Below are 25,532 nucleotides of genomic sequence, written 5' to 3' on the forward strand. Positions count from 1 at the left end.
AAAAAAATCTATAAACAATAAATGCTGGAGAGGTTGTGGAGAAAAGGGAACCCTCTTGCACTGTTGGTGGGAATGTAAATTGATACAGCCACTATGGAGAATAGTATGGAGGTTCCTTAAAAAACTAAAAATAGGGGCTTCCCTGGTGGTGCAGTGGTTGGGAATCTGCCTGCCAACACAGGGGACACGGGTTCGAGCCCTGGTCCAGGAAGATCCCACATGCTGTGGAACGACTAAGCCCGTGCGCCACAGCTACTGAGCCTGTGCTCTAGAGCCCGCGAGCCACAACTACTGAAGTCTGCGTGCCTGGAGACCGTGCTCTGCAACAGGAGAAGCCACTGCAATAAGAAGCCCACACACCGTGATGAAGAGTGGCCCCCGCTCGCGGAACAATGTCTGCGTCTCTTTTCCTACCCTGCAAATAGGTTCATCAGTACCATTTTTCTAGATTCCATATGTATGCGTTAATGAACGATATATTTTTTTTCTCTTTCTTCAATCTGTATGACAGACTCTAGGTTCATCCACATCACTATAAATGACCCAGTTTCATTCCTTTTTATGGCTAATACTCCGTTGTATATATGTACCACATCTTCTTTATCGATTCATCTGCTGATGGACATTTAGGTTGCTTCCATGTCATGGCTATTGTAAATACTGCTGCAATGAACTTTGCAATATATGTATCTTTTTAAATTATGTTTTTCTCAGGGTGTATGCCCAGCAGTGGGATTGCTAGATCATATGGTAGTGCTATTTTTAGTTTTTTTTTTTTTTTTTTTTAATTTAATTTATTTTTGGCTGCATTGGGTCTTTGTTGCTGTGCGCGGGCTTTCTCTAGTTGCGGCGAGTGGGGGCTACCCTTCGTTGCGGTGTGCGGGCTTCTCATTGCGGGGGCTTCTCTTATTGTGGAGCATGGGCTCTAGAGTGCAGGCTCAGTAGTTGTGGCGCACGGGCTTAGTTGCTCTGTGGCATGTGGGATCTTCCCGGACTGGGGCTCGAACCCACGTCCCCTGCATTGACAGGTGGGTTCTTAACCACTGTGCCACCAGGGAAGCCCCCTCCCCCTTTTTTTTAAAGTCCTGACACATCAGGATCATTTTTTTAAGTTAATTAATTAATTTGGTTTTGGTTGTGTTGGGTCTTCATTGCTGTGCGCAGGCTTTCTTTAGTTGCGGCAAGCGGGGGCTTCTCTTCTTTGTGGTGCACAGGCTTCTAATTGTGGTGGCTTCTCTTGTTGACGAGCACGGGCTCTAGCCGCGCAGACTTCAGTAGTTGTGGCACACAGACTCTAGAGCGCAGGTTCAGTAGTTGTGGCACGGGCTTAGTTGCTCCGCGGCATGTGGGATCTTTCTGGACCAGGGATGGAACCCGTGTCCCCTGCGTTGGCAGGCGGATTCATAACCACTGTGCCACCAGAGAAGCCCTGAATTACCTTTTACTATTGGATTACTTTTGCTAAATGCTGAGTCACTGGGGTTTCCAGGCTACAAGGTCACAGTATTAGGTTTTTTTCACAGACCATGACCACGTGTGTTGTGTTGTTCAAGCTGAGCTGATGGTGCGCCCACAAAGGCTGCCTGAACAAAGTGCTCCATGAACGTCCGTGCCGACAAACGAGGCAACCTGTGCACCCTCAGAGTTGTTCCAAGGGCTTAACCAGCAACTGGCCTGGAACAGCAGCTTATGCTCTTATCAGTAACTATGCTACTTCAAACTGGAAAAAAGCAGGACATCTCCCAGGGTGTGAAAGTTTAACCTGCTGCCAAAGCAAACACACACACACACACACACACAAAACTACAAAATGAACACACAGTCCTTATATTCTCAAAAAGAGAAAAACCCACCACAATTATTTAGTTTAACATTTACCCAGATCTAAAGAAAAAGATGTCAAAAGATAACCTAGGACATATACATACGCACACCCCTCCTGACCCAGATAACCTAAAAGAAAAAAATAAGGGCAAAGTTCTGTCCAAGATAAATTTATCTTCGTTTCTGGAAGATGTTTCCACGTCCCATTCCACGTCCTCTCCCTCTTGCGGCCACTGCAAGGTGGGGAAGAGAAAGGACAAGGTCAGGTCAGTAAGGACTCATATCATAGAGCAGCCAGAGCCCTAGGACATGGCCCAGGAAGGGGCCTGAAAGGCCACCCCGTCCAGCACCACGCTCACCCCGTCACATTTCACGGGGTAAACAGAGACCCTGGGAGGGGCAGGTGCCTGGCATCAGAGCTGGAGAGCCCTCGACTCCTGCCTTCCAGCCCAGCACTGTTCCCCACCAGAGGCAAGGCCTTGTGGCAAAGGTGGTTTGGGGACCCAGTATGGGAACCATAGAAAAGGTGACTTCTCAGAGCTGGCCCAGGGTGAGCTAATAAAACATGACAGATCCATTTAATTCACACTTAAAATTCTGAAACAAACAGATGTTAATATCTATTAAATCTGGGTGAGGGGTTTTATTATTCTTCGAGCTATTCTGCAGGTGTGAAATATTTTGGAATGGGGGGAAAAAACCAAAACCACTCCCCACATAAAGATTGCTGTTCTCTGTGACCCAAAGGTTCTAGGAGACCAGTGGCTTTGAAGAACAGGTGACAATATCCTGACGGCTACTAACTGGAGCCTCACCCCTCTCCTCTTACAGAGCCTGGGGCTGGCAGAGGCACAGTGGCTCAGGCAGAGGTCAGCGGGCCGAGGCAGACTCACTGCCAAGTGCCTTCTAGTGCACGGCCACTGGGCTCCTCCCTTTGCTAGAGAAGATGGTATCGTTACACAGTGACAACGAGGGCAGCCCTCCTTGAGGAAGCAGAGAGAACAGCAGCTGTAGCACAAAGCTGGAACTTCTGAAAATAGCTCCTTCTCCAGGACAAAGGTCCAGAGCTTTGGTCCCATCTCCCCACAACTATCTCTCTTCCAGGAAGGGCAAGGAGATTCTCTGATCAGTTTTTCTGGAGGGCATTTTAAAGGGTTACTCTACTGCGTCTTTAAACTCAACATATGTACTGCAGCTAAAGATACTGACAGAGACGCTGACGACTTTCCTGCACTGTAAAGCCTTTTACCAATAAATACTAAGACGGTTCCTAGCGACTGCATTTGCTTTCTTAGCTAATCAACATGGCAGAACTTTTCAGGACCCACATACAAAACTCTGGTTGGGCTAACCAAGAAAAGAGGTCAGACCAAGTCACTGGGAAAAGGCTAGTCCCACTTTTGGAAAGTGGTAAAGGAAGGACTTATTTTCAAATGTAAGAAGTTTTGAAAATGAAGTCAGCCCCCTTTAATGGGTAAAGATGGCTCAAAACTGCTTACTTATCTGAAAGTGGATCCCCCCACCCCCGCATTTCCCTTATTTATATTGCGTATCAGTAGACATTCCCAGCCTCAAGAGGAACTATTATCCCATTGCTTTAGGAGTCAGCTAATCAACACCACAGTGCCTCTAGTCAGCAAACTAGGCCAGGGCAAGCTTCCCCCAGACACCCCAGAATTTCTGAAAACAAAGGGCCTCCTAAAGAGTCATTATAGGAGACTTATCTACTCGTTCATTTAAGTTCCCATCTTCTTTCTAAGGAGCCACTTTGGAGTTTGCATAGCTCCTGTGAATGGGATCAGGTGAGGCAGACAGAGAAGGCAGGGCACTTGGATCCCCCAAGACTGCAGGGAAAAGGGGTGGCAGTGGGTATGGAGATGGCTCAGGTCAGGTCCACCCCCATGCCCCAGCAATAACAGGGCATTTCTAAAAGGTACACGACACACCCACATGTCACAACCAGTGCACGAGGAGCACCTACCTTGGGCCTTCAGAATAGCAGCCTTTCCCCGACCGGCCCCCGAGCCTTGGTTTTTATTTTTCATGCTCTTTAACATGGGTGCGTTTTTCAGCATGTCAGGCAAAATCAGAAAGCGGATCTTGCTGCCACGGATGTACACCTGCTCCAGCTGTGCCACTCGGCCATCTCTGTATGTGACTGTGATGTTGGACATCTGGAAGGGAACCACCGGCTCATGAGTAAAGGCCAACAGCACCAGTGGAGAGCAGGGTATGTGAAGACAAGCCTTGGCAAGGAGGGGAGTCCAGAAATGCAGAAACTCACATCACTAAGTAAAGCTGGGGGAACTCCAGAGGGCCTATTGCGTGTGCCAGGGACTGTGCTCAGCAATTCACAGAGATGGTCCTAACAGTATGAGATTCCCCACCCCCCATTTTTTTTTTTTTTTTTTTTTGTGGTACGCGGGCCTCTCACTGTTGTGGCCTCTCCCGTTGCGGAGCACAGGCTCCAGATGTGCAGCCTCAGTGGCCATGGCTCACAGGCCCAGCCGCTCCGCAGCATGTGGGATCTTCCCGGACTGGGGCATGAACCCGTGTCCCCTGCATCGGCAGGCGGACTCTCAACCATTGCGCCACCAGGGAAGCCCGAGATTTCCCATTTTTTAAGATAAAAAAACTAAGGCACTTGTCCAAGGTCCAACAGCCAGAAGGCAGGGACTCCTGATTCAAACGCCTGGACTGGCCCCCAGAGCCCCAACTCTGCCATCCTCACTCTCCCACCAGCACGTGATAAACTAACTGAAATGGCTTAGAATTGCTTGTCCAACCCGTGTCCCCTCCCGTATCTGCCCAGCACATGGACTGCAAAGGCGCCATGAGGGTTACGAGCGTGCACCAGATGCGGTCCCTGACCTCCCAGGGGACACACTCGAGTAAGTGAGACAGAGCCCCTCTGGCTTGGGTGACAGGGACTGAGAAGTGGGGGTGGCAGTGCCTGCACGAATGGCTCAGAATACAGGACAGGTGTGAGGCGAGAGTTCACACAAAGACCAGACAGGACATAGAGCAGAAGAACTGGGACTGAGGGCAGGGTCGTCACCTCAGAGACTATGGGGCCATGCAAGTTTGTGGATAGAGGCAGGGCAGACAGGGCTAGGGTGGCACTTCAGACAGATGAATGCGTCAACCATGGGATGGGGGGTGGGGGATGAAGGGGGGCTTAGAGGAGAATCCAGCCAGGATACTGGCCGGGCGTGGGAACATGACACAAACCTGCCAGTGCCAATCTCAACAGGCACCACGTTTATCAGATAAAGCAGCTTATTTTACCAGCCTTCTGGATGGAAAAGGACTACAATTTATTCAGAATGGGTCAAGTCCACATGGGAGAGAGGTGTGCTGGCTCCCCAATTTCTGCTGCTTGTTGTCACCTCAGCCTGACTTGCTCTTTTCTTCAAGTGTTAACTGGCCCCCGTGGCCTCTGCACAAGCGCCCAGCAGAAAGATCAAACACGCTCTAAGGCTGCCCTGCAGCTGCCAAGCCGCCTCCCCTCCAGCACATCCTGGTACATCTCACTCCCTCCCCAAACCTCTCTGAGAATCCCTGACAGAGGCTGTTACGGAAGATCAACAACACTTACACTGAGTGCTTTCACGAATGGCACGTGTCCACCTGGGCTGAAGCAAGAAAGAGCCCAGCATCCCTAGTCCTATTACAGCCTAGGAACCAGGCGGGCCACTGCTCTCGCGCTCTCTCCACGGCACTAGCAGAGAAATGGCCGCGCCGTGTATCCCTCCGCCGGGTACACAGCTTGTCAACAAGCCCGAGCTGCGCTCGCATCATGAGCTAAAGGCAGCAACTTGTGTGAACTCGGTTTAAATGAAAGTCAGGCAGGAACACCCCATCCATTCAACTCTCCCAAACAGCCACAATGAAACACAGATGGCATAAGCCAGGTGCCCAACTGCAATGACACTTCGGGGAGAGAAGATCTTAGTACAGACCGTCTCTGGACTCATTACCCACATGTCTGGGGCCGGGGTGGAGAGTGCTGGGTGGCCAAGGACAGTCGGTCACAGCATCCCAGCTGCGGGGCACATGGCGAGCAGCCAGCAGATGTTCACCCTCTCCCTGTCCCACCACCCTCACTTTCCTGTCTGGAATCTGACAGTCAGAACTGAGAGCTTGATGCTTTCAGAGGCAATGGGATCCAACAGGTTTACTCTAGGCCTCATTTTAGAGACTGTTGCCAAGTTCACAGACTTGGGAGTCAGACACTTGGGTTTAGATTGGCTCCTTCCATGCTTGGTCACCCTGGGCATCTGGAAGCTTGTCCTCAGAGAGGTCCTGTGATGATTCAAGGACCTATTGTATGTAAAACCCCAGCATAGTATCTGGCACAGAATGTGCATGCAATGACAGAACCTTCTGGCACTATTAAGCACACAGCCGTTTGGAGACAGGTCCTAGTTTGACAAGTTAAACTAAGACTTCAAAATACTTAACAGCACCCAGTAGAATTTAGAGTTTGGTTTCTAAATTCTACTCCCAACCTAAAAGAAAGCAAGGCTCCTGAAGAAATGGCTGATTCCAGAGCTGGGTTAGGGAAGGTAAAAGATGAGCCTGTTAACAAGCAACTTATACCAGAAGGTAGGGATGTGCTCCCCCAAAATGACCAGGACACACCAAAGGGCACAGGAGTCAGCTTGAGAGGCTCCTACTGGTCAAATCTGGGATAACTGGAACATCAAAATAAACATTGACAGCAATGGATTGTTAACACCCTTAACAAAACATATTGACAGTATGAGCCTATACTGATAGTAAATGAATGGATAAATGGGGGGTAAGGGAAGGCACTTCCATACAGCAGACCCAATAAATACAGAAAGAATGATGGAGGAAAAACAAAAATTATTCTTTGCAACCGTAATAGTAAAAAGATTCAAGCAAGAATCTTCACGGGAAGCTAAATGGGGCTGAGGAATGGGACAATAATGAGGAACAGAATGCTCACAAGGTATTTACTTAAAGAACCTCCCCACAAAATTCTCATTAGTTACTACAAAAGGAAAAGGAACGTACAGTGGAGAGACCACATAACACCTTAACCAAAAGATCAAGGTTAACATTGCAAACAAGGGGCAAACAGGTGTTTAGGCCTGACTGACCCTCTGGGGAGACAAAAATCACACAATAACAGCCCATAAAAGTATAACCCAAATCTAATTAGGAAGAAGCATCAGAGAAACCCCAATCAAGGGACATTCTAACAAAATAACTGGCCTCCAGTCTTCAAAATCATCAATGGTGTGAAAAACAAACTTGGAGGAACCGTCCCAGACTAAAGAAGCATCAAATGAGTTGACAACTAAACCCAGGAGGCAGAGAGGACTACACGGCCATAAAGGACACACTGTGCACCTGTAGAAACTGGATACACTGCAGGTTAAAGTACTGACTCAATCTTGGAGTTCTTGAATTAATAACTGTACTATGGATACAGTAAGAGGAAATATACACAGATATACACAACATATTATGCAATAAAGGAGTATGATGACTGCAATCCACTCTCAAATAGCTCAGAAGAAACATCTAGGTAGATTTTTCCACAGACCATTATGCCACAGCCAAGAACAGTTCAAATAGTCCTGTCACTGACGGGGTGATCATGCCAAAGCCCCTAAAGCATCATTTCTGCAGAATCTATTAACTATCACTTTTCCCCCACCAAAACGTCTAGGAATTACGTCACTTTAAAGATAATGAAATTTTGGATTTGGCCCTTACTCTCTTTTTAAAAAGTAACATTTACTGTGCTTTATGATCACAAGCTTAACACATGATTGTCATTTTAAGGTAAGAAAAATATTTTTTAAAATTTAATCACATATAATTTCCCACGAAAAAACAACTATTCACTTTGGTCTTCCTCAAAAACCTTTTTTTGTTTTAAATTTTATTTATTTATTTTTTGGCTGCATTGGGTCTTCGTCGCTGCGTGCGGGCTTTCTCTAGTTGCGGTGAGAGGGGGCTACTCTTCGTTGCGGTGCATGGGCTTCTCATTGCGGTGGCTTCTCTTGTTACGGGCTCTAGGCACACGGGCTCAGTAGTTGTGGCTCGCAGGCTCTAGAGCACAGGCTCAGTAGTTGTGGCACGTGGGCTTAGGTGTTCTGGGGCATATGGGATCTTCCTGGACCAGGGCTCGAACCCGTGTCCCCTGCATTGGCAGGCAGATTCCTAACCACTGCGCCACCAGGGAAGTCCCCCACACCATTTTTATAATAGAAAATGTTATTAGAACCCAACATCAAATGGCAAACACTGAACTCCAGCTGCCCTCTAGCAAAGAACAGGCAGAGAGAGAGCCAAGAGGACACTCTCATCCCCAAAGGGCAGACTTACTGGGACTAGGAAGAAAGGAGAACAGCAGGCACCATCGGCCTCCCAGCCCGGGCACACGTGAGTCAACTGTGCTGGGTGCTCATCACAGTGGGCTCAGCTCCGCCACAGCCTGCTGGGGTCTATCCAACGCGCCAGGTATCGCTATACCCCGTGAGGCCTCGAATCTTGGCACGGGCAGGGTAACAGGCTGAATTGTACCCACCCCCCAAATTCATATATTGAAGTCTTAGCCCCCACCAATGTGACTGTATTTCAAGACTGGATCTTTACAGAGGTAACTGGGCCCTAGTCCAATATGACTTATGTCCTTATAAGAAGAGATTATGATACGGACACACACAGAGGGAAGACCACATGAAGAAAAAGGAAGAAGACAGCCATCTATAAGCCAAGGAGAGAGGCTTGGAATAGATCCTTCCCTCACGGCCCTCAGAAGAACCAACCTTGCAACACCTTGATCTCGAACTTCTAGCCTCCAGAACCCTGAGAATAAATTTCTGTTGTTTAAGCCACCCAGCATAGGACTCTGTTATGGCAGCCCTAGCAGATTAACACAGGTGGAAGGAGGTGGCAGGCCCCCACTGTCTGACATGCAACGGCTCATTTATTCTGCACTACAGTCCTGAGGCTGAGGTGCTATTTTTATCCCTGATTTAGAAAGGAGGGAACAGAGGGTGAGGGAGGTCCAAAGCTCACGACAAGTCACACCAGGTGGCAGGCTGCAATGATTCCAGATCCATCACAGGGTCTGTGTGCTTTACTTCACACTGGCTACCATTAGAGAGAACACCAAGGGCACCCGGTCAGACACCTTTCCTTCACGTTATAGATGGGAAGTCTGAAGCTCTGCAAACTCAGAAAGCTATCCAAATAAACAGCTGAATAAACAGACAAAGATTCCCTATCCTAGTCTTGCATTCTACTCACCAAACTGAAGCACCTTAAAATGGATGAGGATGCCTTCAGCCAGAGGACTGGACCTATGACAGCCATACCTCATGAAGGCAAAGGAAGCCTGGCCCCACCAGACCTGCAGAGAGGCCACCCACCCACCTCTGTGGCGTTAACACCGAGGAGAGAAACCTGCAGTCGACAGACGTCTATTTCCCCAAACACGAGGGAACCCCCAGCTGGTCAACCTGGCAGGAAGAGGATGCTCACACCTACAGAGAAATCACAAATAAACCAATGAACCCTGTGAAACAATGGATACTTAGGACAGCTGTCCTGCAATATGACCTTGGGTAAGTCACCTCACCTCTCTGACCTTCAGTTTTCTCACCTAGAAAATATCAACAGGTACCATATGTTGACATTTACAATGTGCAAGGCGCTGAGCTAGTTGCCTGACACACACACACACACACACACACACACACACACATCTCCATCTCTCTCACACACACATCTCCATCTCTCTCTCTCTTTCTCTCTCTCTCTCTCTCATCTGATCTTCAGAACAGCCCTGGGGTGGGGGTATTACCCCAGTGGCGGTCTTAGGAGTGCACTGCTCGGACTGGGATCCACCACAGCATTCACCCTGAAGCCACTCTTGTCAAGCTGCCAGCCAATGACTGACCACAGTGGGGGTATAGCGCCAGGCCACCTGTGCCCCATGCTAGACTCTTCCAATGAGAAACCTTCCTTTGCCTGGCTGAGACTTCCTCAGAGATACATTCCTACTCAACCCTCCTTCCTTTCCCCTCTGTGTCAGACCAGCACCCCAGACTGAAAGCTCTCCTGCTCCCTCTCCTTTACCCTTTATTGTTAGCTTTCCCAGTCAATCTCTTGCAGAACTAATTCTGTTCTCATTTTACAGACGAGAAAACTGAGGTGATTAACATGCCCAAGGTCAATCAGAATTCAAAGCCACATCTGATTCCAAAGTCCAAGCTCTTAAGGAGAAATTATGTTACACTTTGTAAAGTGATGCCATACAAATCCACCTGACTATTAACAAAAAGCAATGCTGTGCCATGGGAAGGGCACCACATCAAGAAGTGGCTCCAACATTTATTAACAGAGTGACGTTCAGTAGATGAGTCCTTTAATCTTATTCTTCCTATCTTTCATTTTTAAGGTTTATTATTTATTTATTTAATTTATCTCTGGCTGCATTGGTTCTTAGTTGCGGCATGCGGGATCTTTCGTTGTGGCTTTTCTCTCTCTAGTTGTGGCGCACGGGTTCCAGAGCACGTGAGCTCTGTAGTTTTCGGCACATGGGCTCTAGTTTAGACATGCGAGCTCAGTAGTTGTAGCGCTCAGGCTTAGTTGCCCCATGGCACGTGGGATCTTAGTTCCCTGACCAGGGATCGAACCCACATTCCCTGCATTGTAAGGTGGATTCTTTACTACTGGACCACCAGGGAAGTCCCCTATTCTTCCTATCTTATGGATGATGAAACTATCACCAAACCTGCTTACCTCACAAGATAGTTGCTATAAATGCAATCAAATGAGATGCCTCTCCCAAGAAAAATGGCAATAAACACAATATGTGAGCGGAAGATTCTGCTAACTGCAAAGCACTATGCAAACATATGGGGTAAATGAACAGTGGCCCCGAACCCAATGGTCCTCTTGAAGGTAGTGTCACTTTTCTTAAACAGGTCCCCAAAATATGGGAGAAAATGATTATGGGATTGGGAGACACAAAGAACAAAGTTAAATATTCCAAACTTCCGAATGGCTCTTATTTATACTCACATCCCCAGTACCTGTAGCAGTGCCTGGCACACATTAGGCACTCGGTAAATAACTGCTGAATGAGAACTTCAAAAAGACCCCCAACCACCATCTTTCTGTCCTCCAAGGCACAGGCTCAAGCTTCCCCCACAGTCTCAAGTGCAAAGCAGGATACCTGGCAGTTCATGTTGTCCTCTGCTTCAATGAGCTTCCCTCGATACACCTCACCAGTGTTCGTCTCACATGTCACGATGTGACCCTCAGCCTCATGCAGGACTTTAATCGGCACGCCAATAGACATCTCGGCAGGAAGAGAGTTCTACAGTGAGAGAGACAACAGTTAGTTCACCTTTCAGAGCCCAAGAACGCATGTGGCAAACACCACGCTCTCAAGGCCTGAAACTACACAAAACTTAGACAAGATGCCAAAGGTGCGTTTGTTATTATTATTATTATTTTTTTACAGAAAAAAGTAGCTTAACCCCTAGCTTGAAGGACCTATCTGGCAAACACATGCAAGATGTGGGTGGGGAGGAACAGGGGGGCTAAAGGGAAAGCTAATGAAAGGGAATGAAAAGTTCCTCCCACTGTAGATCGCTTACTTTTCATCAAATAACTATGTGTTCCCCAATACTGTGTGTTGGAGAAGAGAAGGTTGAAATGCATGTATATTTGTCAACCCTCAGTTGTAGGTAACAACTCTTGGAGAACCTATGACACAGACCTGAGCTGTCCAAGGCAGTAGCCACTGTCTGCATGCAGCTACTGAAATTAAACTCAATTAAAGTGAAATAAAATTAAAATAGAAAATTCAGTCCCTCAGTTACATTAGCCACGTTTCAAGAGCCCAATGCAGTGGGCACTAAGCAGTGCAGATACAGACCAAAAGATCCAGGCAAATCGAGAAGAGGCAGTGCATTTAATTCAACCCATTAAGTGCTCTCTGACCCTCCACTTACTTCACCATCAAGGCTAAAGAGAAAATAGCAAAGTGTTCACAAAGTGACAATGTGCTACAAGCAGGAAATGCTTATCTTGGAGGAAAAACATAATCGGGGCAAGAGCCCGACTTGACCTAATTGAAAGGGAAAAGCAGTGGACTTTTTCTGTTCCAAGATGGGCACATCTTGTGTGGTCAAGAGAGGAAAAGGAACAGGAGAGATTGGGAAATACAGGCTCCCCTGGTGCGGAGCCTTAGGAGTGTGGATTTTATGCTGAACGCAGTGGGGGGAACCACGTTAGTATAGGAATTATCCGATGGAAAAGCATCCGCACTTACAAAATGAATCGAACACGATTTAGAAGCAGGGAAACTTGATAGAAACTTGTGTAACGGTGTAGAAAGCATGAGGGGACCAGTGTCTGAAAGGGAGATGGAGGCTGAGATGCAAAGGGCTTTGAAAAGGATCACCCAGGTAGGATTTGGGGGAAGGAGGCAATCAGTCAGAAATGATCTCAAGACCATTACCTGAATGATTCAAAAAACACTGGCCTGGAGAGGTACAGAAACTGAAGAGCGTGTACTTTGGGGAAAAGCTAACGAAATCACTCCCAGGCGCTAGTGAGGCGACGCTCATGTTTCGGTGGCCGGGCTTCCCGCTCTTCTCCCTCCCCGAGCTCCGCAAAGCTTCCCGGCAGCGCGTCCTCCTCCAGTCCCCGGCTCCTCGCAGGTACCTCGGCCTACCCTCGCCCGCCCCCGGCCTCTCCTCACCGGTTCCGGTCTCCTCTTCCTTTCTGGTGCGGAGGTGACTCTTGAGACTGCGAAGGCGTGAAGCGAGTGAATGGCGGGTCCCGCGCTCCCAGAATACCACGCGTTCCCAAAATGCTTCGCGCAGGGCCCGCCCCCTTCCTTTTCCTAGTGGCGGGCGCGGTCTCGCCTCTGCTTTCTCCTCACCCTGCCGGCTGGGAAACTTGGGCTCTGGTATAATCGTTCCGGGCCCGGAAGAGAGGGCTGATGACCGGACCCAGGTGCCGCCGGAAACATCGACCCTCGGGCCGGCAAGGGCAGAAGGGGGTCGCGTTTCCAAGCACCCCACGCCAGCGACGGGCTGGACGGCAAGGTGGGCATCGGGGGCGAGAGGCGGTGGGGCCGAGGGTCAAGACCTGCCCTCACAATCTAACCTTGAGAACCCGGCAGCGCCAGGTAAGGGGCGCCCAGAGCGAGGCGAGTATCCCACCATAGGGGGATAGGAATAGGGAAACAGGGGCGGAGCGGAGCGGGGGCGGCCTGTGACCATCCCTCCAGGGGGTCGGAGTGGGGCTTGGTCTCCCGGAGCCCCGCGCTCTGCCTCGGCCCGAGGCTGGCGGAGGAGCAGGCCGGGCAGAGGCGGAGCTTGCTTGGGAAGGAGCCTCTGGGGAGCCCGCGTTCGCGGAACGCCCGGGCCTGGGCGGAGCTTCCGGGGAGCCGGGCGGGGAAGGGGTGCGAGGCCCGGGAGGCCAGGGGCGGGGCTCCCGGGAGCCGGGACCGCTAGCGACCGGACGAGCTGAGATCCCGAGCCCTGGGGCCTAGAGGCGTAGGAGTCGGGGCGGGGCGGGCCGCGGCCTGGAAGGGCCAGGGCGGGGCTTGGGGCGGCCCAGCCGCTGCCTCCCCTTCACCCCAGCGCGCTGGTGCTGGCGGTGGCTGCCCAGGAACCCGGCGCGCACGGGTCCCGCTCCAGCCCCAGTCAAAGCCGAAGCTGCAGCCGGCTCCGGGCCGGGGCCATGGGAGCCCCCCGCCGCCCGCGTCATGAGGACGGAGGCGGAGGCAGCGGGGCCGCCGCTCGAACCCGGTCAGTGCTCCTCGAGGGCTCAGCTCTCACTCCGGGGAACAGGGGGGGACACCGCCCTAGCGCGGGGCAGGGTCCGGCCGCGCGACCTTGGACCGACGGCCGCCGCGGCCCGGGCTGTAGAGCTTTGAGCGAAACCTGGCCAGGTGTGCACTCCGCCTTGGCCACCCCACCGCCAGCCCCGGTTAGTTGGGGTTTCCTGATACTCTCTGGGCTGGGACCCCAGGCAGCTCTGATTGCGGTCATGGTGGGAGGGTCCCCGTTGAGAGTCAGGAGCGGCACCTTCCCCAGAAGCGAAAAGTCCTCCTGGGGCTTGGAAGATCCTGTCCCCTCGGGTAGTTAAGGCCTAGAAGGGCTGGGAACTGGCTGGGAGTACAGAGCAATGGGGGAGGGCCTTCCCCTGGCCTTTCAGACTCAGCGTGTTGTCTTGCTACAGTTCTTCACTCTCTAGTTCCTCTGCCCCAGGTGGCCTGAGTTCCTTTGGGGCGGAAACACAGACTGACCCGTTCCGTGCGGCGGGCCTCAATTTGCTTTTCTAAGTGGGGGAGGGGGAAAGCAGTGATTCCTGCTCTGCTTAAGGCACAGGGTTGATGAGAAAGAGAAAGGGCTGGTAAACTCTAAAGTGAAGTGCCAATACACTGGAGAGGTCAGGAGCACAGGAGACCCCAACCCTAAGGCATTAGTGGGACACTGTGATTGCAGCAAGGAGTAGGGCCCAGGGCTACCCTGGGATTTGCCTGCCTACTCCTCCAGTTACCTAACTCTGTGATCTTGGACCAGACACTTGCCTTTGCTGAGCCTCTGTGGTGTGGTGACTCACGTTTACAGGGAGCTTTCTGTGGGCAGGCACTGTGCTGAGTTGTTTACATGCAGAGCCTCGTTAATGCTCATGATGACAAAGTCGGTTGCCAATGTCATCTGCAGATGAGCAGACTGAGGCCGAGAGGGGTTAAGTATTCAGGGCCAGTGAACTGTCTTCCTTCCTTGGCAACAGCTGCCGACTGAAGCCAGGCCAGCACCTTCCAGGCAGACCCTAGCTCTCAGGTGGGACAGTCCCTTGGCTCCAGGCATCAACATCTGGCAGCAGCTTTGGGCTTGGAAGGCCTCGCCTACTCTTATCACCCCCCACAGGAGTATCTCTGGGTCCCTCTTGGCTGACCTGCTTGTGCCGGGATTCAGGATGGCCATGTGGGGACATTTAGCCACATTGGGGGTGGGGTAAGGATAAAAGAGTTAGAGATCAAGGCAAGAAGAGAAGGGGGCAGCAGAGTTCCCGAGGGCCCTAGAGAGCCGCCGACCTCTGCGATGTTTACAGCTTAGGCATAGGGGAGGCACAGGAAGAGTCAAAGCCTGGCCAAAGATGGCCCAGCTAGCCAGTGTCAGAGCCCAGGCCACAGAGCAAGGAGGGAGCTGTGAACAGAGGGGCACAGTCTGGAAGCCTGGGGGAAAGGGGAGTATTGTGGTGACACGTGGGCCTGGGTATCTCGAAGTATAAGGTCTTTTTGAAAAAAAACTCCTTTCATTCGCGATTCAAGCATGTCTGTGTGCCTGCTGTGGTCTGAGGGTTGGGAGGAGGCAGATGTTGTCTGCCTGCCACTGAGGAATTACCAGTCTGTCCAGTGGGGAAGTTACACACCACCTCCAATCCTCCATATAAAGGGCCTCAGGGAGGGAAAGAGACCAGAGCATTTGGATGGGAGACCACCTTTCGGACTAAGGGATATGCAAGAGCAGAGGCTGGGGAGTAAACAGCCCATGTAGAGAAAAACGAAAAGGCCGTTTAAAGCCACAGTGAGGGGTTCTTGAAGAGGGAGGCACCCACCACAAGGGGACAGCACACTGCATAGGCTTCTCCCTCCACTCAGCCCGTTGGGGGATTACTTTAGGATGTGAACACCTGGAGGGCAGGGCTTGATCTCAGTTACCTGTAATGTCCCCAGAGTCTGGCACACAGTGGTGCTTAATAAGTTCGTTTTTTTTTCCAGCAAAGGTTTGATTTACTACTAAGCATCAGACATTAGGCACTGGGAATAACAGTGAACAAGATTAGCACATTCTCTGCCCTTAGGAAGCTTACAGCCTAGTGGGGAGACAGGATACCTTTATTTTATTTTTCTTGTTTTTGTTACTTTTGCTAAGTACTGTGAAGGAAACAGGGGAATACTGTGAAGAAGAGCCCCTTCTCCCAAAGGTACAGTCAGAAAATGCCTCTCATGGGAGGAGACTTTGAGCTGGGACCTGAATGACAAAAAGGGGAAGACTTGAGTACTGAGGGTAAGAGAGTTCCAGAGCTGCACATATAAAGGTCTTGGGGTGAGGGCCAAGGTGAAGCGAGTGAGGTGGGCCCTACAGGCCTTAGTAAGAGATAAGAACGTTATTCTAAGAGCAATGGGAGACTGGAAGGGATCCCTCCAGATGCTGTGTACAGAAACAGGAGAGGGGCTGGGGGTAGAAATTGGGGCAGAGGACAGGCAGAAGTCAGGCAGGATGGAGCCCTGGGGGTTGAATCCATGGCAGTGGGTGGAGGGGACTATTAGAAGGCCTCTAGTCATGGCCTGGGTTCCTTTTAGAGCCTCCTGGGGTCGGAGAAGGAGGGAGCAAAGCCTGAGCCTGCCTGGTCTCAGTGTGCCAGGCCCCAGCTGGATGGAGATCAGGACTCACGGCAGCGCCTGTGAAGGGCTTCGCACACATTCTTGCCCCAAGTGCCCACAGCACCCTGCGGGCTGGCGTCTGTGAGAAAGGAGCGGGCACCGAGAGGCCATGTGACTCACCCAGCTGGTGGCCTGCACTCACCCATGCCATCCTGCCTTCCAAGGGCCCCGCAGGTGAGGCATAGGAGGAGAGAGGATAGTACAATGCAGCGAAGGAGCAGTCACAGGTCCCTGCCTCCTGGGAATGCGTGACAGCCCAGCAGGGCACAGATGAGCTCGATGCGAGCGTCTCCTCCTGTGAGCCAAAGCATGAACTCTGGCCTGGCAGAGTGCAGATTAGGGAAGGGGCACGGCCAGCCTGGCATCAGGGAAGGCCCCAAAAGTGCTGGCATCTGAGCCAGGCCTTGAGACTGGGGAGTGTTTAGACATGGGGAGTAGGAGCTTGGGACCCACTCCAGGCAAGAGGCTGCCTGGACAAGACCAGCAGGTTGAAAGGCCAGGACAGACTCCAGGATTCATGGGTGGCCCTCCTGGTTGGTGCACGCGGAGGAGGCCAGGGCAGCTCTGCACAGACCAGTCGTGGGTTCAGGAGAGTCCCCCGGAGACCCCTGAGGCAGGGAAACCACATGGGCTGAAAGGCCGTCCTAAGTGAACAGAGTGCTCACAGCCGGAGAGAAATCCTTCCAGTTCTTTAGACTCTAAGCTCTGTCCAGATTCACAGGATCCCAGGGCAGGAGGGTCCTGCAGGCCGCGTGCCGGCTTGCCTGCCCCAGCCCTGCCTGGCGCTCCCTGGCTCTCCTCTCTAAGGCACACCCCCCCCCCACTTCCCCTATCCTGGCCCCTTGTTTTTCTCCTATGCTGCTTGTTTTTGCTGTCCACCAGGGCAGGGACCTGTCTGTGTCACTCACGACCATCTCTGGTTCACATGCCAGGCACTTACTAGGCTCTTGGGAATTATTTGTTGATTGAACAACTGAATCAGACCAAAGTCCTTACTTTAGAGATGGCCAGACTCTGTCCAGCATGAGGGAGTCAGTGGCCTAGCCCACAGCCGGGCAGTGGCAGAGCCAGGGCTGGAATGCCAGAATGCCTAGGTCGGGCCCTTTCTGCTCCGCCCAGAGTAGCGTTCCACATGCAGACACGTGACTGTCCCCTCCTTGTAGCCCTGGGGGCTGTGGAGTCAGGGGCCTCAGGAATTCAGACATGAATATCTGCTGAGTGCCTCCCGGCTGCCGCCCTGTCCCTGCCTCCTCGGAGCGCCCACCACAGAGAGGGCTCTGGAGAGGGGCCTGTGGGGCTGGGAATGCACGGAGTCGGGGGCCAGGCACAACAGGGGTCGTCATGGAGAAGTGACGTCCATGGACAGGAGTTAGCTGGTGAGGATGCGGGGAGGCGAGGAAGCAGAGGGTGCCGGAGCAGCAGCCATGAAGGCCTTGTCCTGGGAGGTATGGGGGCTAGCCCACTGGAGGGTTTTGTGTAGGGCTGGCCTGCTCTGACTGGCATTTCGGGGAGATCACTGCCGTGGTGAGGAGAATGGACTGGGGGGCCTTTTGTAAGGCTGTGCACTGGTCCCTGAACGGCCCCTGCAGGATCTGAGCAGCAGCTGATTATGGTGGGAGTGGCAGTGGTGGGCCCTACACCAGGGTCTGTGACCTCCGTGTGTTTCCCTGCAGGGGACTTTGTGCAGCTGCCCGTGCCCATTATCCAGCAGCTCTACCACTGGGACTGCGGCCTGGCCTGCTCCAGGATGGTGCTGCGGTGAGTGGGCAGGCCTTAGCCCTCCCAGTCCACAGCACCTGCTCTTGCGGGGGGGCACACAGGGAGAGACCTGGGTGGGATTCATCGTCCATGTGGCTCTCCTCTGTTGGGGCTTGTGGGAGGCCCAGCTTCCATCCAGGCTCCATCCCACCTGCAAAAGCAAGCAATGGTGGACCAGGACTTCCTGGTCTGCGTCCTGAGAATGCCAGGGCTCTGGAATGGCCAGGAAGTCCCAGGTGCCCGGGCCTGGCCCACAGGGTGACCCCATGATTGAGATGTGGTGTCCTCCCCACTCCTGGCTTTGGACTCTTGGGAGACTGAGTCACTAGGGAGCTGACCGCTGAGCTGAGGCTGCGTGAATATCACAAGAACCTTGACCACTGGGGCACGGAGGGACCATAGCCATCTCCTTGTCACAGAGTTTTCAGGCAGCAGCCTAGAACGCCAGGGCAGCCTCTCCCTTACCCATTTTACCTCCTGGAATTCCAGGCAAGATAGGGTTCAAGAAAAGGATTCTGTGCCTAAAACTTAGAAAACCACTGATGTGGTCCAAGCACTTAGATGGTCCTAGAGATGAAGCTGGCGAGGCCAGAGAGGATGGCAAGACTTGACCAAAGTCACAGCCAGCAAGAGAGGTCAGACGCAGAATCCAGGCCCTGGACTCCGTGGCCGGTGCAGTGCCCCCAGCAGCCTCGGGTTGTGCCCGGCAGTGTGTGGGCAGGACGTAGGAGTTCATGACAAAGGACAGAGCCTTATGGGGGCACGGGAACTCAGACAGTGGCTCGCAGGCCCTCGGGTAGAGGGTGACCCGGGCCAGCTTCCCTGACCTCAGCAGCCCATCTGCCCACAGCTACTTGGGCCAGCTGGACGACAGTGAATTCGAAAGTGCCCTGCAGGAGCTGCGACTGACCAGGAGCATCTGGACCATCGACCTGGCCTACCTGATGCGCCACTTTGGCGTGAGGCATCGCTTCTGCACCCAGACCCTGGGCGTGGACAAGGGCTACAAGAACCAGGTGAGCACCGGCCACTGGCCTTCACCAGATGTGGTGATCAGAAGAGGGTGTGGTCCAGACCTGGACACCCAGGTGAGCACCCGGTGTGCAGAGACCAGGGAACCAAGGCAGACGCGCTAAGGGCAGGACTTGTGAGCTGTCGGACCAGATCACCTTGGGTCCAGCTGCTCAGAGGACCCCAGTGGTGAGCCGGGTCCCTCCTGACACCCCCACCACAGACACCCGCCGCCTGCCTTCGACAGCACCTGACGATGCACAGAGGAGCGTCCGGGTGACCTTCCTGTGTCCTTCCCTGTGTCCCAGCATGAGCCGGGCCAGGCCTCAGAGCACACACTGTCCTCCTCTACCATCACTCACTGATTTTCTTCCTTCTCATGGGGACAGCTGGCTCCAAGTTGGGTCATTGGTGTTCTGGAAGAAAAAACAATATACTGTCTTTCGTTTCTTTTATTTTTCTTTTTAAAAAGAATGCCAGCATAGCCTTTCCCATACCCCAGTGCATTTTCCCACCCTGCACAGCTAGAGCTGGTCTCACCTGCCTCCCGCAGGGTGGATCACGGCCCATGCTCCAAACTTTGGCAGAGAAGAGTCGCTACTGGCCTCGCTGGCAAGAGGGTTGTCGCACGGTGGCCAGTGCCCGTCAACCTAACTCTCCTTTGAACCTTCTAGGCCAGGGGAAGAAGGCTGACAGATCTGGCTTGGTCAGCGTGGCCGCGAGGCAGAGGAAAGGGCCTGAGAGCAGGGTATTTTCTGCCTCCCCCACAGGGGCTCTGGCCCCCTTAAGACCCCTGCACCAAACAGAGATTGTTCCTTGCTAACATATACTGGCTGAGCTGAGTGGTGGCTAGATATCCAGGGGCCTCAGCCAGCCCGTTTGCTCATTTACTCCAGACTCCTGCCCATCAGGGTACACAGCCCAGGGGCGGCTAACCTTCCTCAGGGTGCCAGCCTGAGCCTGCTGCCCACCCATCTCCTGAGCATCCTCCTCATTCTCTGTGTGGTCCTGCACTCCCGGCAGCCGCCCTGCCCGCTTGGGACAGACACAGCCTTCCACCCAGGCATGCTGCCTGTGCTGTCCCCCTGCAGGCTGGGCTCCTCTGCTAACTCCAGAAGGTGCTGTTTACTTCATCCAAGTGGGGTGAGGGCAGTGGCCTCTCCAACTGCCCTTCTCTCTTCAGTCCTTCTACAGGAAGCACTTCGACACAGAGGAGACCCGGGTGAACCAGCTGTTCGCACAAGCGAAGGCCTGCAAGGTGCTGGTGGAGAAGTGGTGAGTCCACCCCACCCCTGCCCTTCCTTGTGCACCTGCTCACCCACAGACTTGCAGGTTGGGGGGAGGCCTCAGGAAAGGCTGGGGAGTCAGGCAGAACTGGGGTTTCCTACCCAGCTGGCCCTGGGCACTGACTGACTTGCCCCCCCCTCCCCAGGCCTTAGTTTTTCCATACATAAAATAGGGACAAGTGGGGCTACATGACCTACTATACACAAAACTCTGGCCTGGGGTAGATCCTGAGTGGGGGATGGAGGGACAGGTGAGCAAGACAGACTCCAGCCAGCCCTCGGGCTGCTCACAGAATGGTGGCATGGGACAGAACACAGGGACCCTAATAAAGGGGTGACGGCCTGGGGAGCATGCTGGCACGGTGACGGAGGGTGACAGGGACCCCAGGGTGACACTGTCTAAGGAGGCCTGGCTGCCAGATCTCCCCCACGGGCTGCTTGACCTTATGTGGATCCCCCTTCTCAATCTACACATGGGGGCAGGACTCAGGAGACCCCACGAGCAACTTGGCCAGATGCGAACCATTTCTTTCCCTGGGCTCCCTGTAGGTAATGCGCCCAGGCCTGCTGGCTCAGACCTGGGCTGGGTCCCCCAGACCTCCCTTGGGTCTCCCATTCCCCCCAGATTTCTGTTTTCATTGTAACGTAACCTAGGCACACGAAAGCCCACTGGGAAACAGGGAAAATGTCTCCACACATCCTCGGGCCCCGTGAGCACATGTTGGAGGGAGAGGCAGCCGATGTGTGCTTAGTGGCACTTGACAGGTGCTTCCTTGTTGAGTGGAGAGCTGGGGCTGTCCCCGTCCCACAGGTGAGGAAACTGATGGGAAAAACAGTGTGAGCCACCATGGCCACCCCAACTCAGCCGTGCTGTGATTCGAACCTGGGACTTGCACCCCCGGGGTCCCATGGAGTCTGCCCTTTTCCTTCCAGCCCAGCCCCTGCTTTTCCCGGTAGCTGAAATCCCACTCTGGTACATACCGTTGGCAACTCAGCCAGCTGTTTCATTTCAAAGACCAAATGGAAAAAGGGCATGTTTCCCTGGGCCAAAGCAACAGACCAGACGGTCCTGTGACTCAGCGTGGCTGGAGTTGGGCCAGGCCATGAGGTGCTAATGTGTGCTCCTGAGGAGCTTGTAAGGATGGAGGGCCCGGAGTGGGTGAGCGTCCCCCCGTGAAGATGGTGGGGCCCCAGGCGCAGAGGACCCTTGCAGCCCTTCTCCCCTCTGGGTCTTACTTGGACTTGCTTCCTTCTGGGGGCATTGGAGGGGGGCTGTGCCTAAGAGTCTGGAGCAGCTGGCTGAACTGAGGGTTTCCCTCAACATGCTGCTGACCAGTCCTTCCTGGGCAGCCCCTTCTGCCACGAGGAACCTTAGAGAAAAAGAAAAATAACCCTTTCAGAGAAACACTTGGTTTTGAAACTGGTGAAGGCATGCTTGACTCAGATTTTGGGAAGCAAATTAAACCAACAGTTTACATTAATCATGCATCATTTAGGGTAAAAGACCAAGGCAGGGGGTGCTTGTACAAAAGAATTCACTAACGAGGTCAAGAGGTGGGGTGCTGCTCCAGTGGCCCCTGATGGGGGTCTGTCTGGAGCTGAACTGTCACCCTGTGAAGGGCCTGATGGGTCCAGCCTGTCCTGGGCACACTCAGAGCCCTCCAACCCTGGTCCCATGCTTGGCCCCCATCTGAGCCTGGGCCACCGTAACAAAGCAGGACATTCCCACCTGCAAGGAGCTCAGGGCAGACATGAGCCATGTCCCCAAGCTTTGTGACACAGGACAGGACAGGGGTCCAAGTGGGGGTCCACTTGAGAGACGGGGAACGGGGCCCAGCGGCGCCAGCTGACCCTCCTCCTGCCCACAGCACAGTGAGCGTGCAGGACATCCAGGCCCACCTGGCACAGGGCCACGTGGCCATCGTGCTGGTGAACTCGGGGGTGCTGCACTGCGACCTCTGCTCCAGCCCCGTCAAGTACTGCTGCTTTGCCCCCAGTGGCCACCGCTGCTTTTGCCGCACCCCCGACTACCAGGGCCATTTCATCGTGCTGCGCGGCTACAACCGGGCCACTGGCTGCATCTTCTACAACAACCCGGCCTATGCTGACCGTAAGTGTGGCAGGCGGCAACAGTGGGCAGGGCGGCCCCTGGCCCCCACGTCTCCTCCCATTCAACCTGGTGTGGCCAAGACCTACCTCAGTGCCTTCTCCCCAGAGCCCCTCCTCCCCCTGGACTCCCTCATCCTTGCCACCCCTCTGGCCATGCAGGAAACCAGCCACAACTTGGGGCTGTGCCAGACTCCATACCCCCGTCATCACAGGCCAGCCCTCTCTCCCTCCCACTGCGCCAGCCCCCTGCCACCTCCCGGGGCCCACCCCGCTGTCTCAGCTGCACAGGCCGCAGTTTCCATCTCCCCCAGGCCAGCCCTCCGAGGACAGCCAGCACACTTGTCAGAAAGGAAAGTCTGCCCAGCCCCGGCCCCAGCTCTGGCTCCAGAACCCCCAGGGCTCCCATGGCTCTGGGGATGGGGAAGGACCATCCTGACTCACACAGACTTGTCCCGTGTGACCTCGCGCGTGTTTCCTCCCCTCTCTGGGCCTCACTTTCTCCATCTGCTGAACTAGGGAAAGGTCAGAGAACAAGCTCACAAAGGCTGCAATGGGCAAGGAGGGCTTCCTGAGCAGGGAGGGGCAGCCAGGCATGTGGGATGCGGCTTCCCTGGGCACTAGTCAGGCAGGTGCTCGCCTCACCCGCTCACCCTGCTCTGCCCCTCGTGCCCCAGCAGGAATGTGCAGCACCAGCATCAGTAACTTCGAGGAGGCCAGAACCAGCTACGGCACGGACGAGGACATCCTCTTTGTCTACTTGGACAGCTGACAGCAGGAGCCTGGTGTGCCCAGGCCCTTGGACCCCACCCTGCCCTGCCCCAGCTGGGCCCACTCAGGAGGCCCTGGCCCAGGTCTGGGGCTGCCAGGGCTCAGATGTGGAACTGTGGCTCCGGCTCATGTGACCAAACCCCAGGGAGTTCTAGGAGGCTGAGTCCCACCTGCTTAATCCACCAGCGCTGAGCCGTCATGCCACTTACCCTGCACTCCTGCTGGTTGCTGGGTCATCCCCAGAGCATCTGAGTGGAGCCTCCCCCAGGACCCCGAGGCTGACTCCAGCTGTGCTCAGGGGACATCCACCCCTACGGGTGCCCTTGTTGCCTGTGAGCCAGACCCAGGGCAGAGGGAGAAGCCTGAGCCCATCTCCCCACAGACCTGGTGAATGAGCCCTGAAGAGAGATGTTGCTTGTCTGTTTGGTTGGAGACTGTGTAGCTGGCCTGGGCCCCGGGGGCTGGGACTGCTCCAGCCTTGCAGGGACCTGGAAGTACTGCAGACCCCCCTGGGCCCTTTGGTGGATGCCGCCACCCCCTCCCACCTCCCAGTGGGACCAGTTCCTGCAGCTGATTGCAAGGCTTCTGGCCCCTGGGGAGGGCTGGACCTCGGGCAGAAATGACTCTGAGGCCCCTGCGGCCCTCCAGGTACTCCATCTCCTTGGGGTGGAAACCTGGGCTGCAGGTGGGACCCTGGCTCCTGCTGGCCAGCAGTGCTCACAATGCCTGACCCCGAGGGCCAGGAATAGCTGCCTGGGCCCCAAAGATGCTCACACCCACGAGGCTTCCTGACTAGGCAGGCAACGGGGCTTGCGTCTGAGGGCGGGGAACCCCAAGTTTCGCAGGGTTGGTTGCTGGGGCCCTGGGCCTGCGTGGCTGATCAGTGGCTGGGTCGGGGGGGGGGGGTACTGTGACCCTCCACCACCCACCCTGGTGTTCACATCAGGACCTTTTGCACAGAACTTTGGGTCTCTTCTGTCTGACAGGAGGGGTGTTACCTACCCAGGATCACACAGCACGGCACCATAGCATGGACTAGAGCTGTTTTCTTTTTCTTTCTTTTTTTTTTTTGAGAGGGGGTGGGTGGTGTTTTTGAGATTTAAGTTTTCACTTTATGGGGGTGAGACTCAACCTCAAGTAAGACAATAATAGTGAGATTGTAGGTACTTTGGAACCACTGACACCTCTCTTCACAGGACAGGTAAGCCAGCCCAAGTTCTCTTTCAAAGGGGCCTCTCACCATACGGACAGAATCTGGCCCAGGAGAGTGGTGGAGCTGGGTCTTGAACCGGGGTCTGCACCTGAAAAATAAGGACAATGGATCATTCCCAAAAGGGCTGGGGACACCCACACCTCGGGTTGCCCCTGGCTAGTGGTGTGGGGATGCCCCAACAGCCACACCACTGCAGCACCCTGCATCTCGGTCTTCCGGTGCCCAAGGCATGATGTGGGGCAGCTGCTGCCCCTCCCTCAGACTGCCGACCATGGCCATGCTCCGCGTCTGCCCCCATGGAGCCATGGCTACTCTGAGGGGCAGGGGTGGGCTCTGCTGACAAGGGCTGTCAGACCACCTAACCACATTGTTTCTCAACACCAGACGGCCTTGACCAAGAGGGAGGCGTTGGCTGGGCAGCCACCCTGGGTTTCAGAGACTAGTGCTGCCTGCAGACTGGCCTCGTGTCTGTTGCCTTAATGCTGGGTGGCCCAAGATCCCAGGGAACGCTGTCCGATGCCCAGGAGTACCACGCGTGGTGGCTTTGGGTTTGGGTGTGCTCAGGAGGGGTCCGGGTAACACTGGTGAGGACATATGTGTCAAGGGAAACAGAGGAAGTGAAGCTTTCAGGATGGCTCCCTGTGAGTGAGGCTGGCACAGAGAGCAGCCTCCACAAAGAGCGGTCATGGCACCTCTGTCCGTCAGAGACACTCAATCCCTGGGCTTGGAGGAGGGCTTCTCAGGGCAAGCACAGGTTAGGGGTCACCTGTCTGGAAGATTCACAAGAGCTGCCTGCCCCTGGGGTGGTGCCACCTGCCTGGGGAGGGTCATGGAGGCAGGACACAAACCTCATTGTGTCGTGTTCCCGCACAAATCATGAAAATGGGGCTGGAGATAGAGCCCAGACATCAGGAACTCTGCCTACAGCACGTGGCACCACAACCCCCTGGCCACACACAGGGGGCCACGCTGGACAGTTGGCTCTGTTCACTCCAGTCACCTGGGGACAAAAGGGATCTTTTGCATTACAGAGATTTTATACATATATTTTGTTTGTAATGAGCCATTCTCAGTAAACGTTATCCTCACTGCGAAA

At 53.9% G+C, this 25,532-nt stretch overlaps 2 protein-coding genes across 2 annotated transcripts; one reads left to right on the forward strand and one right to left on the reverse strand.

Annotated features, from left to right (window-relative positions):
- Window positions 1-1,804: 1,804 nt before the first annotated feature.
- Window positions 1,805-13,175, reverse strand: SNRPD3 (small nuclear ribonucleoprotein D3 polypeptide). The gene is made up of 4 exons (XM_032602453.1): window positions 12,587-13,175; window positions 11,051-11,194; window positions 3,806-3,998; window positions 1,805-2,057 (listed from the first exon to the last, which is right to left on the reverse strand). Exons 2-4 carry the CDS (start codon window positions 11,174-11,176, stop codon window positions 1,996-1,998), a joined length of 381 nt encoding a protein of 126 aa, XP_032458344.1. The 5' UTR covers window positions 11,177-11,194; window positions 12,587-13,175; the 3' UTR covers window positions 1,805-1,995.
- Window positions 12,830-25,532, forward strand: GUCD1 (guanylyl cyclase domain containing 1). Its single transcript, XM_032602452.1, is given in 7 exon segments — window positions 12,830-12,875; window positions 12,878-13,018; window positions 17,965-18,049; window positions 18,900-19,065; window positions 20,244-20,335; window positions 22,215-22,456; window positions 23,130-25,532. Coding segments are annotated over 7 exon segments (867 nt in total). The 3' UTR covers window positions 23,225-25,532.

This window comes from Phocoena sinus, chromosome 14, assembly GCF_008692025.1.
Source record: "Phocoena sinus isolate mPhoSin1 chromosome 14, mPhoSin1.pri, whole genome shotgun sequence".
Lineage (NCBI taxonomy): Eukaryota > Metazoa > Chordata > Mammalia > Artiodactyla > Phocoenidae > Phocoena > Phocoena sinus.

What these genes read in the sequence shown, in the direction of transcription:
- SNRPD3 (XM_032602453.1), bottom strand. Translation starts at nt 11,176, where the DNA reads ATGTCTATTGGCGTGCCGATTAAAGTCCTGCATGAGGCTGAGGGTCAC. An exon ending in AGGACAACATGAACTGCCAG is followed by an intron (nt 3,999 to 11,050) that starts GTATCCTGCTTT and finishes GTTCCCTTCCAG; the next exon opens with ATGTCCAACATCACAGTCAC. An exon ending in TGCTATTCTGAAGGCCCAAG is followed by an intron (nt 2,058 to 3,805) that starts GTAGGTGCTCCT and finishes CCCACCTTGCAG; the next exon opens with TGGCCGCAAGAGGGAGAGGA.